Source organism: Erithacus rubecula (genome assembly GCF_903797595.1).
Source record: "Erithacus rubecula genome assembly, chromosome: 1".
NCBI classification, from domain to species: Eukaryota; Metazoa; Chordata; class Aves; order Passeriformes; family Muscicapidae; genus Erithacus; species Erithacus rubecula.
The window spans coordinates 73,320,319-73,332,502 of record NC_136658.1 but is presented as its reverse complement, the minus strand read 5'-3'; the positions used below and the strand labels follow the sequence as shown (position 1 = coordinate 73,332,502).

Below are 12,184 nucleotides of genomic sequence, written 5' to 3'. Positions count from 1 at the left end.
AAATCCACTCAGCCTCCTTCGTTACCCATTTGCTGCTGTGCCTGCAGAAGCAGCATTTCAGAAAGGTAGTATCTATTAAGCCTTGTGATGATCTTGTATGAAAATTCTATGAAAATATTCAATATTCTAGATGTGTTTCTTTTTCCCTGGCACAGGATGACAGCAAACAAGCTCAGTTCCTAGCTTTGGCAGTAGTTTACTTCATCTCTGTCCTGATGGTCTCCAAGTACCGCGACATCCTGGAGCCACAGCGAGAAACTGCAAGGTCTGGGAGCCAGGCAGGTAGAAATATCAGACAAGAAATAAATTCACCAACAAGTACAGGTAAATTTGTTTTCTTCAAATGTTATGTGATTGATTTATTTTTTTTTTTTTCTATTTAGAACTGTAATTATTTTACTACAAAGTATTTTTAGTTAGTAGCTTAAGATCCTAATAGGAAATTACATACTACTTTCTTCCAGTATAATAATTTGGGTGTTTAAAATATATTGGCATATTTCAGGTATTCTTTATATTTGCTTATGGAGTATTACTAATTTTCATTTGTATGTATTTTTTATGTTTTTATTTTTCTTTCATTTGAAAATAATTTTAAAAAACAGGGTTCCTGGTGGAGTCAAAATTGTAAAGTACAAGTTAGTTCACTAAAAATCTTCCTGAATCTGTTACATGTTAGGAAGAACAGATATCTTTATAGCATGAAATGAATAAACAGAGAGCCCAGCTGCTTGCCCATGTGAGCTCCTTTTGTTTGAGTGAGGAGGTTTGTGAAAGGGTAGTAGCAGAGAACTGAGTATTTTCTTTGAGCCCTGATGTATTGGTGCCTGCATTTAAAAGCCTATGATAACAACAGAGTAAAAAGAAAACATTGGTATAGCCTTCTTTGACTGAAATGTTTGTGATTTGTTTTAGTAATAGTGGTTTTACTGGCATGTGTTCTTCAGCCCAAAAGGAGGGAATTTGTTAGGTCTCAGAACATGTTAGAAATGAGGGATGCAAACCTTAACCCACTTTGTTTCAAATATTTTGCACTCAGTCCAGTTTTGTTGTTTTTTTTTCAAGTCTGATTGGATTGATTATAGCTGTACCTTCTGTGTTAAGAGTTGAAAACAGGAGCTACATTTGTCCGTGATTTTTTTGTGTATGTTTTTGTTCTTGTATTGATCTTCAATTGCTTTCTTCATTTATGGAGTTGGTAGTTTTCATTCTTCATAGAATTTTTATTCCTATTTGTGTCATGTTCACATTTAGTCATTATTTTATGATTCAATCATGAGTTTTTAATTTGCTAAGTTTACATAATTTTCTGAAGTCACTGTGCTTGTAGATGTCCCATTTTAAAAACATTACATGAACATAGCCAGTTAAGAGAAATTATAATTCCTTTTGCCTTCCTGATTTAATGCTCTGGTTGTGAACTAAGAAACTGCTACTTTCATCCATGACTGTCTTGCCTATTTGCTTGTATATATCTATCTTTCTTTCTGTGTCTCTTTTTCCCTATAAATGTTGCTCTTGAAGTGCCCAAATAATAGGTATGCTGTTTCCTATCTCTTGATACAGAAGTTGTTTTTTTTTTCTTTTAGAAATGCCTTTGTTGTTTTTTTGGGTTTTTTTGTTGGTAATACCATATTTGCATGTTTCAATGAGATAGGATATCTGTCATGGATCCACAGTGGACCAGGCCACACATGAATACTAGCTGGCTCACATTTGATTCCATGATTTTCTCCACAGTTGTGGTCATACCATCTATCCCACACCCAAGTTTGAACCATGGATTCCTTGCCAAGTTAATTCCTGAGCAGAGCTTTGCCCACTCATTTTACAAAGGTAATATTAACATCATCTCCTAACCTGTTTGGGTGTTCTTATTTAATGTAATGCACTTCAAGAACTAAATGTGATGTTACTGTTGATAAATAAGTATACGCCTCAGGTTACATGGAGATCAGACCTGATGATACCTTTAAAACTAACTGCCTGCCTACATTTTTCTAGAAAATCTATCTCCCACTTTTACTATCTTTAAGATATCTTCAAAGATATATTATCTTTAATTATTATAAATAAAAGGAAACAATAAAAACAACCCCAAAAACAATCAGGAGAAGGGAATGGATATAGGAAAATTTTAATGTTTTTGGTTTGTGGTTATTCTGCTACAATATTAGGTCCATAAAAATAAAATCAGGCCTATTTGGAAAATATTGCATACCACATGAAGTATAATGCAGTTTTGTAGTATTCCCTTTCCCTGTATCTTTTCTTGTTCTTTTGCCTTCCTTTCTTGCTTTTTTTCTTGCCTTCCTGATGGTATGTAAACCTCTGATATTGTATGTGAATTATTTTATGCCTGTTAGTTAATGTGCTGTGCTGTGTTTCTCTTGAAAGAAACCAATTTTTTTTACCAAAGCAACTATTATATGTTTTGGGCCTGATTTGTTTTGTTTTGTTTGTTTGTATGTTTTAATAGGTAAGGTAGGAACATGGGGAGTTTTTGTCATTTCTTGAAGATGAGAGGGTTCCCTAAATGTAACTTTGGTCAAGTTTGCATGTACATTTCCAAAATTATTTGTATGCACTGTGCTGTAAACACAGAATGTAAAAGAATTTTAAAAATTGAATCTGATGAAAATGTCCTTGGTATCATATTGTAAAATGTCACTGGGTAAAAAGACCAATTTATAAAAAGCATAAGTGATTTAGAATGCATCCGGTTTATAAAGAATAGAATAGCTAACATCTTACTTCAGTAATAAGGTGACTTATGCTTGTATTGGGAGTATTATGTTAAAATACTTATTACATCAACTTAAACTATCACATATTAATCTGGCATTTCCTGGGCTTTGATGTGTGCATGTATGTATATTGTGAATTGCTTTAATTTCTAGCAGTGTGTAAGCCAGGGTTTGTGATTTTGGCTCATAGGATTTTCTGCCATACAAAGAAGAAAATATTTTTGTATTATTCAATATTATAGTAATATATAATATAATATTATTATCTATTGTACTTGTTATACCTTGAATTCAAGTAAAATAGTTTTGGTTTTGAATAGTTCAATAGAGTTACATTAAAAGTGTGAGTAGGTTAGGAAGAAAGTGGTTTGGCTTTAAAAATAAATTATTCAGTAAAGGAAATGTTATCTGTGGTTGGTTATTTTATTTGTTGTTATCATCAGATCCTTAAGGGTTTTGACTCTGCAGTCTCAGTCTCATATTCTTTACAGCTTCACCTATTTGAGGAAAAATAATTCTGGTTTTTATATTGTGAACACAGTTCCTCAGTTTTGAACATCAGCAAAAAGCTAAATGAAAAAAAATTCAAATGCTGTCAGAAAAGGCCAAAAGTCAAAACATATTTTGTCATTTCAAAAGAATCTTTCATTCCAATGGATAAGCCAATTGGTTTCTTTTTAGTGACCTTACTTGCTTTCAGATGTTGGCAGCAAATGTAATTTTTGAATATTATTTTAAATTTTAAGGTATTTTTACTTAATACAGAGAAGTTTAATGTAGCCTTTAAAATTAACAACACATTTTTAAGGCAAAATCATACTTATTAAAAAATTGATAGAAATTTAGTTGTTACCTGGATGTGAAGGCATATTTTATTCATTCCATATGACACTAGATGGATATAAAGAATTTTTTGTTTGAGTATCAAGGAAATTGTATTCCTATACAGGAAAAGATCTCTATGAATGCAGTAAGAGGGATTGACTCCTTAAAAGAAAACCATTTCTGCATTTTTAGTAGAATCAAATTATGTCACCAGGAAACTTACCAGGGAAAGTATAAGATAGAATTAGGTATATTAACAGTATTGAAGATAATGATTTTGTTCTTACTGATATTATTAATCTTTTTTTTCCTTTACATGAGGCAATATCTTTAGTTAAAATCTATTTAGGTCTGTGTGAGACTCTACTTGTCTCAGGTACTTACACTATGTGATCAGCAAATGCTTCCTATGAGTGACTGCAGCTGGTGTCAAGCGTGGGTTATATGAATTTTAACATAATTTTATTTTATATGAAATTTTCCCATTATCATAATAAAAATTAAACTTTGCCTTCTTTTTGATATTACTGTATATGAATAAAAGATAGTATTGAAGTAAAAGACTTTAAAATATATTTTTCAGGAAAATATATTCTACCCTTACTTAAAAATGTTTGTTGATGGCAAAATAATGTTTCTTTTACTATTATTTAGATATGCTTATAAGCTAGGTATTAACTTATGGTGCTTGTAGAAAAAAGGTCATATCTAGGAAGGAAAAACTATTGCAGTAGTGTCCATAACTACCATTTAACAATAAAAATATTTATTTCTTTATGAAATTCTATACCTCTGGGTTTTTTTTCCTTCTAACCTGATTCATAGGAAGAGAAAAATATGTCTGTATCTGTAGATTTGCTCTTATGATAAGTTTGTTGAAAGTGCTTATGTTTCTCCTTGTTTCCAATGATTTTAAATGGTTTTCCAATACTTCTAAAATAGTCAGTGTGTAGTCAGACAAAGCAGATCTTGCAAAATTAAGAGAAAGTTTTCTCTCTTCAATTTAGGTCATATATAGCATTACACTTTGAAGTAATTCATTACCAGAGTCTCAAGGGAAATTGCAGATCAGAATTTTCCTCTTGCATCTAAAGGATGTCTGAGAAATACAGTCCTACAGAAGTAAATGCTGCAGACTTGCTTCTTTCTGTTCATAATACCAAAGAATTTTAAATTAAAAAATAATTAAGTAAATAAAATATGGAGATTTAGTAAAGATAGGAATAGTATTAGAAATGATTGACCAAAGCCTTTGTATTGGATTTTCAGGGTTTTGTCTCAAAATCTTCAATCATGCACAAGTTTGACTTTCTGGAAAATATTAGTAGGGAATCAATATGTTCATCTCCTTAAAAACAAGTGAAGAGAGATTGGGGCATGGTTAGTATACAGTTCATCTGAACTGCTTTGAGATGCACAGGTCACTAGAAATGCCTATCTTTCTTCATTCACTATAGCTGTAATTGTAGACCTCTGTCTTAGATCAATCCTGACTCCTGTGACATGGCTTCACCAAACTCCAGGTACAAACACTGGTTTACAACAAAAGCTGGAATCAAATTCTTTCATGTCAGGCACTTAATCCAATAATAATGTCATGTTTCTTGGTAATATTCTCATCCACATGTATAATTTTTTACATGTATGTTCATAGATATAATTGTGTTAATCAAGACTTCATTAGTGTCCATTTACTTGTTAGCAAGAACTACCCTTATGAACTTAGCATAAAATGCCAAAATTTTTATTTCTGAAGTGGGAGCAATTGGAATAACTTAGAAAATATTGGTTTGTTCTTTGTTCATTTCTCCACTTTGATAAAGATATTTTCCCAAAATTGATATAAAAATATCTATGCTATAGCTGTAAAAAGTGGAACTAGAGACAGAAAAACTGAGAGCATCCCTTTCCCTTACCAGGCAGAGGGTAATCAGTACATATTTTGAGAGAGAAATGCCTTTTCATCAGAATAAGAGGAGAGATAGTGGAGCATGGTATCTTGTTAATAACCCTTACCATGTAAAATTGAGTAACCTCTTCAAATTACAGCTAACAATTTCAAGTAGATTTAGCTATAGTAGTCAGGATGACTTGAAATTAGAAATTAGTTTTTTCACTTCTGGTTGCTATTGAAGCTGTCCTTGCTTACCTTGAAGGTTTAGTGGACTGTTCCTCCCAACAATGTTTCTACATCTCCAACAGTAGAAAAATGTGTTTGTTTTTTTATCTTTTTACACTTCAGCTGTCATCCTGTTAATTACTGAGAACAGAATTAATGTTAACCAAGTGATGAATAAATATTTTCAGTTGAAAATTGATGTTTCCATTTGCATTATTCAGGAGTGTTTCAGAAATGAAAGCATGGCAATGGTGCAATTCAGCTTATATTGTGTGAAGCAAATCAGTATGTAGGTTATCAGAAACTTCTATCAAAAATTGATTGACTTTTCCACTCCCTTGCTATCACTGGCTGTATTTTTCCCAATGCACTGTAAATTAATAGATTTCTTAAAGGTATATGGTGAAGATAGACTGGAAGCTATTGATTTATTTTTCTTGACAGAACGAACTATATTAAAAGATTGCAGAAACAGCTTTTTCTTTGAAGACAAGTATCCAGTTTTTCAGGTCTCCTAGGTATATAGTACTCTGGGAATTACATGGCTACACTGTTGTTTGTATTTCTAATGTAGTAGTACATATATTTCCTGATTATTTTTAAACTATTTTGCATAAAGATAACAGTCTAACTAAAGGACCAATTTCCTTTGCCCATGAAAATATTTTGTGCCTCAGGAAGTGCTGACAAAACTCATATCTCCATCCTCCTCAAAATCCAGTTGTATAAATGTTACCAAGAAAGGAAAATGCTATAAGGAACATGGATGATAATCATGATTATCATAAAATTCTAATTCTATGGAAATTCTGCCTGCTGCTCAAAATAATCATACTGTTCTTCTGATGAAATATATGCTCCATATTCCAACTGCATCTGAAAAGACATGCATTTGGAGATCATGAGATAGTAATGAATGCATCTTAATTTATTGTTTATTGCCTTTTACCAGCTAGTTAAGGCATCATAGGAGATGTTTGCACATATATTTAATTATTAATTGATCAATCATTATGTATGTATGAAGCAGTTGTAATAGGGATTTTTGTAAGCAACATCAGTATTTATTGTCATTTGTTTGTACAAATTACAGATGTTTTAAAAGTTTTTTTTTAAATTTAGTTTTTTAAAAAGTAGTGCTTAAGCCAAAATGTTTTAATGTTTCGTTGCCTATATTTATGTTCCACTGTTAACTTTTGTTGCTGAATGCTGTAACCCACATGAGAAATTTTTTTTAAATTTCTTTTCTAAAAAATGTCTAAGTACGAAACCACCCTTTTTCTCAGCATGCATCAGAAATACAGATATTATCATAAAATATTTTTTCTAGATGCTGTCTAAAATGATTTATTTTTTTTAGTTCTGTGGTTTTGAGTTTACACAGTACAAAATAAATTAATAAAAATAAAACTGGAAAAAAATATGGAAATTCACCTACAGAAAACAACATATTACCATGTCGTTCCTAACTTCTATTCAGGTTTTGTTTCAAAATGTAAATACCTGGTTTACTCTAAGGCTAATACTTCTTTAGTGTGACCATTCATTGTCTTTTTTTAATTGTATCTTTTAAGTACCTTTTAGTTAACATTTTGTTAATGCTTTGGTTTAAGACTGCCGACATTTTGTGTGGCAGCCAGGTAATCAATCAGACTGATGTCCTATCCATCATCCACACTGAGTGGAAGACCTTTGATTAGTAAAGAAGAATTAAGACATTTGAAATATAAAGAAGATTAAAGACATTGTCTAAACAGATCACGAGGTTGTGTCTGTCATAAATGGCTCTTCAAATGTCCTTTCTATGGTCAAGGTAAAAGAACTACCCAGTGAGCCTGCCTTAATGTCTGCAGGGAAAGAAACAAATGATAAGATTTTTTTGAGGAATTTGAGCACATAGAAGAAATTTCCAGTGAGCAAAACGAGAAGATGTGCACTTACACATGTCCATCTGTGAACAAGGGCTGATGATAACTGTCCTCTTCAAGCACTTCCCAATCTTGATTTTCCCCCTCTAAGTCTCTCCTGCTCTATTTCTCTCCCATTTCAATGCCTCTCTGCTTTTCTTGGTTGACAGCTACATCCCATCTCCTCACAAATCCACTCTGGCTATAAGGAAAATTCCCAACCCTCTTTGTCTTAAATTTCCTGTACCAATATCTGTGTCCTTCCAATTAACAACCCACCCCAGATTATTTCCTATCTGACCTTCCTGAGTCCCTTCATTTTCAGCTGTGTTCCTTCTGCCCTCAGCCACACCTCAAGAGCCCTGAGGTATCCTACTTGTGGCTTTTCCTCTTGCCAGCCAGAGGCTGCCATGGCATGTTCTCTGTTTCCACCTGGCTTGCTGCTAGACAACTGAATCTGCAGTTGCATTGCTGTCCTTGTAGAAGGAGGGACAGTCTTTGGTCTGGCAGGAATTTTGGAAACCTGGATAAATATGTTGGCTAAATAACAGGTACAAGCTAAAAGCAGGCTGTATTTATCAAATGTTTTGGTAGATGAAAGACTGAAAAATTGTAACCTTAAGCCAGTCTCTTTTCCCTCACATTTTAATAATACAATTTAGAAAGAAACTTGTTTAAATGTATTTTAGAATAGCAAATGAGTTCTCTTGCCAGTGTTCATGTTGCTTTGCCTCAGAAATAACAGAACCCCATGAAGTCTATTAGTGAGTTATGACCAAATTTGCCTATATATGCCTATTTGCATAGTTACATGAAGATTAATACCAGCCAAGCTGCCAAAAGGATTGGATTCTACATGGTTGGGCCACGATCAGGATGACTATACAGGGAATTTTTACTCTGGTCTGCATATAACTTTGACATAGAAATAGAAATGCCAGCAGAAGAGAATGTCCTGAGCAGCAGATAGAGAGCAGCTTGCAATCTTGATGCCTCTTTTAGGGAGATTCTTCTCACTGTTGTGCCTCAACCTCCAGTGACATTTCTATTGCGAGTATGTTCTTGCTTCTCTCAATGTACTTTTCAATCAGACCCTTATTATTCTTTTATTCTGTTCCCATACTTAGTTTCTCATCTCAGCTTAATCATGCTGCCTCTTACACATGAAAATTAGTGAACCTATGTTGGGGGGGAGAGTTTTTCCACGCTCTTTTTATGGCCTAGAGTTTAGGAATTGGTTAGTTGACTCTTCCACCTAAGGAGGAAGCTGTAATATCACTGCCTACTTCAAATAAAAGCATTTTCAGCTTGTAGGGTGCAGTTTCTGGAAGTATGTAGAAAACTATGAAGGGTTGATAAAAGGCAACTGTTAAGGTTATCACCAGTTCTTTAAGATGTCTATGCAGATAACAACTCACTAATTTTTCAGTGCAAATGCATACAAAGGTGGTGGCATCCTACATCAAGATTGACCAAATCCTTCCACTGTCTATTGTTTGCAGCAGAAATTTGACAATAATTTGGGAGAGTATTACTTCCCAATACTTTTTCAGCCATATTGTAGGCAATTAAAAAAACATAATTTCATTCATCTTGCTTTTGAAAAATGTCAGCACATTTTTATCTAATAGGGGAGTTTAACAATATGAAAAAGACAAGAAGATCACACTTAAGTTTTCTATCTTTTAAAAGTAAAGAAATATTTAAAGTTTGATTTCTGTCATCATTTTTTATAATGGCAAAATTGTGTGTATTTATCTTACATATAAAATGGCTCATTATTAGGTTAATAAACAGGAGGAATGCAGGTTGTATTTTTTAGCCATATGGAAGCAGTGCAAGAGCTGTTTAGGCAACTCAGTAGGTTAAAACAATTACAATACACTTCATAAATCACAAGCAAACAAGATATTTTAGGGAAGGAGCGTGACGGATGAGGTCACCAGATATACAATATGTCATTTAGTTAACTTAGGCCCATATTTTTCCCATAATGTAGTAGATGAACTCATTAGTTAGAATGAAAAACAGTAAGAAGGAGGCATCTGGCTTCCAACTGCCTGTTTCTGACAGGGTTAAGATCACTAGATCTAGTAATGATTCTGCTTTGTCTAATGACATGGCCTTGTGCTGTAGAAAACTGATGAGGTTTGCTGAAAATTTAGTGTCTCACTGTCACAGTGTTAGAACGTAGACAGATGCAATCAGGTGCAGCTTTGCTTCTGCTCATGTTTACCATTTTGCTGCTTTAAGTACTTAGGATTTTTATAAAATAATAGATGTTTCTGGTTTAATATTTTTCTAAATAATTTTATGAAGCAGTATTTATTTCTGCATTCAGAAGGCAACAGAAGTACTTGGACATGGTGTGAAAGAGTATGGAACAAACTTAGGGATATGCAGTTTTATAACTAAAACTGGATGGGTTACCTGAAATAATACTAGTAATAAGAAGGTCTTGTAATACACCTTTTCAGACATATTTATGTGGATTTAACACATCCTAATTTGCTAGGATTCTTATCTGAAAGGCAGTTAAGAATCTTACCAGTTCTGAATTTATTTTTTCTTAAGACACAAAAACTAAATTGAACCTTTTAAACCCTTATTAATTTACCTTGTTTGATGTTTTAAAAATTTGAGTTAATGCACTCAACTTAGTAGTTTTTAGATATTGTTATTCTTAGTGATTAATCAGACTGAGCTGAATTGGCTTAGAGCAGCATATTTATATTAGCTATTGGAGATGCAGCAAGAAAAGTAAAGACACAAATCCAATTTTTGTGGAAATCAAGTATCCATACAATTGCCTGAATATAGAATAACTCAATTTGATATTTTTGCCCTAAAACCTTTCAGTTAGCATTATGTATTTTATAGTATGCCACATTGAAATTTTATGTCCACAAAGATAATTTTATTTCCAATTTTAGTGTCAAATGATGCAGGCCTCTCAGCATTTAATTTTCATTTGGGAACAAAGATTTGCAAGTCACCTGATGACTAATTAATTACAGTCCTATTTATAGCATCTCAAAATTAGTTCTATTTTTTTTAACTTGCTACACTGATTGGAAAGCTTTTCCATAACCTTAATTATGTATTGATGACTGTCACTTTCCAAACTAAAGTTTGTTGGAGTTTGCACTGTTTCTTTCATGCCTACCCTGCCATTCCTTTTTTTTTTTTTTCTTTTTTTTTTAAATAACTTCTTTGTGTTAGTTTGGCCAGACTGTGTCAAACTGTTTTCTGCAACAGTAAATTGCTGTATATCTCCATAGTGAAACTTCCACATTTCTCAAATATAAATGCATACACAGTATTTCATAATGAATCCTTCCAGAGCCTTCTGTAATGATGTTAATGTTTAGCTGTTGCAGGAACTATTTATTCACTAAAGTTTGGAGCTACATTTGACTTTTCCATGAGAGTACTGTGTTGGTAACTAAATAGTTACCTAGTAATTGCTGTACCCAAGTCCTTCTCTTCAGTCATTTATAGAAGATGAATTCCAGCTATAATGGGAAGCTCTGTAATCTTCAGTAGATACAAAGCTTTTCACAATTAAATGTAATTTTCAGTTCTGCCATATACAGATGGCATTACAGTTATAATCGTGCTTCTGTGACTGTCAGTTGTACCTCATAATATTTTCATCAGCAAATTTCACCACAATATTTCTACCTGAAATCTTTATTAAAAATTTGAACAAAATAGCTTCTGTGGTAGTTTCTCTCAGGCTGATGGGTTTTTCTTTTTTTTTTGAAAGTAATGATGGCTCCTTCTTAGCCAGTTTATTTTCCCCCATTCTAGTTATTTCCAGCGTCTCATGACAAAAATACAATCTGTTGTGACAACTCCAGCTTTACTGGATTTACTACATTGACCCTTGCTTTCTCTGACTATAAGTATTTAAAAAGCTCTTTTAAGAAAGCCATTTTTTAATCTATCATCTTGTGTTCCATTACTATCCTTTATTCCAAAATAAATCCTGAAATCTTTTTATCTTGTGAAGGATTGCAGTTGTCCAGAATTATTTTTCCTGTCTCTTAGAAAGAGAAGCCTTGTATGGTTTTGTCCAGTGATGTATTACTATCTCTAGTCATCTGTTTGGCAAAAGTGCCTGCTACTATACCAGTAATATCATGGATGTTTCTTTCAAAATTGGTTTGTAGTCAGTTCATTATTAAAATGTGTTAAAATCTTTCTTCTGGTTTACTCAAGGTATCTAACTTTCCACAACTGTATTTCTGTCAGGTTTTCTGTCTTTAGTTTTCTGTTCAGCATTGTGGATCTTAATGAAAATTGAGGTTGGGTGTAACCTAACTTCACTGTGGAGTGGACCATCATTTTTTTTCAGTGCCCTCTTTTCATTTACATAATAATAGAGCCTTATGCCATTTTATTCACCATACATTTCATGGGCAACAACCTGCTTTACTGGCTGTCCAGTACTAATCTTCCCTTCCCTTCCCCTCTCCCTTAAAGAGACAAGCAGAAAATTCATTAGGATCATTCTGTGGATCAGATGTCTTTCTGTGCCAAATATAGGCAGTACTAAGTAGATACTGATCTTTCTGCTTCCT

The 12,184-nt window shown here is 33.0% G+C and overlaps 1 protein-coding gene across 8 annotated transcripts in view; it reads left to right on the top strand.

Annotated features, from left to right (window-relative positions):
- Positions 1-12,184, top strand: part of NBEA (neurobeachin) — a 451,247-nt gene that overhangs the window by 159,345 nt on the left and 279,718 nt on the right. For 7 of the 8 annotated variants that reach the window (XM_079333484.1, XM_079333486.1, XM_079333485.1 and 4 more), the window contains 2 exons: positions 156-324; positions 1,741-1,836. In XM_079333484.1, the coding sequence (XP_079189610.1) occupies positions 156-324; positions 1,741-1,836 (265 nt within the window). The remainder of the gene's footprint in view (positions 1-155; positions 325-1,740; positions 1,837-12,184) is intronic. The other variant, XM_079333487.1, reaches the window with a different exon arrangement.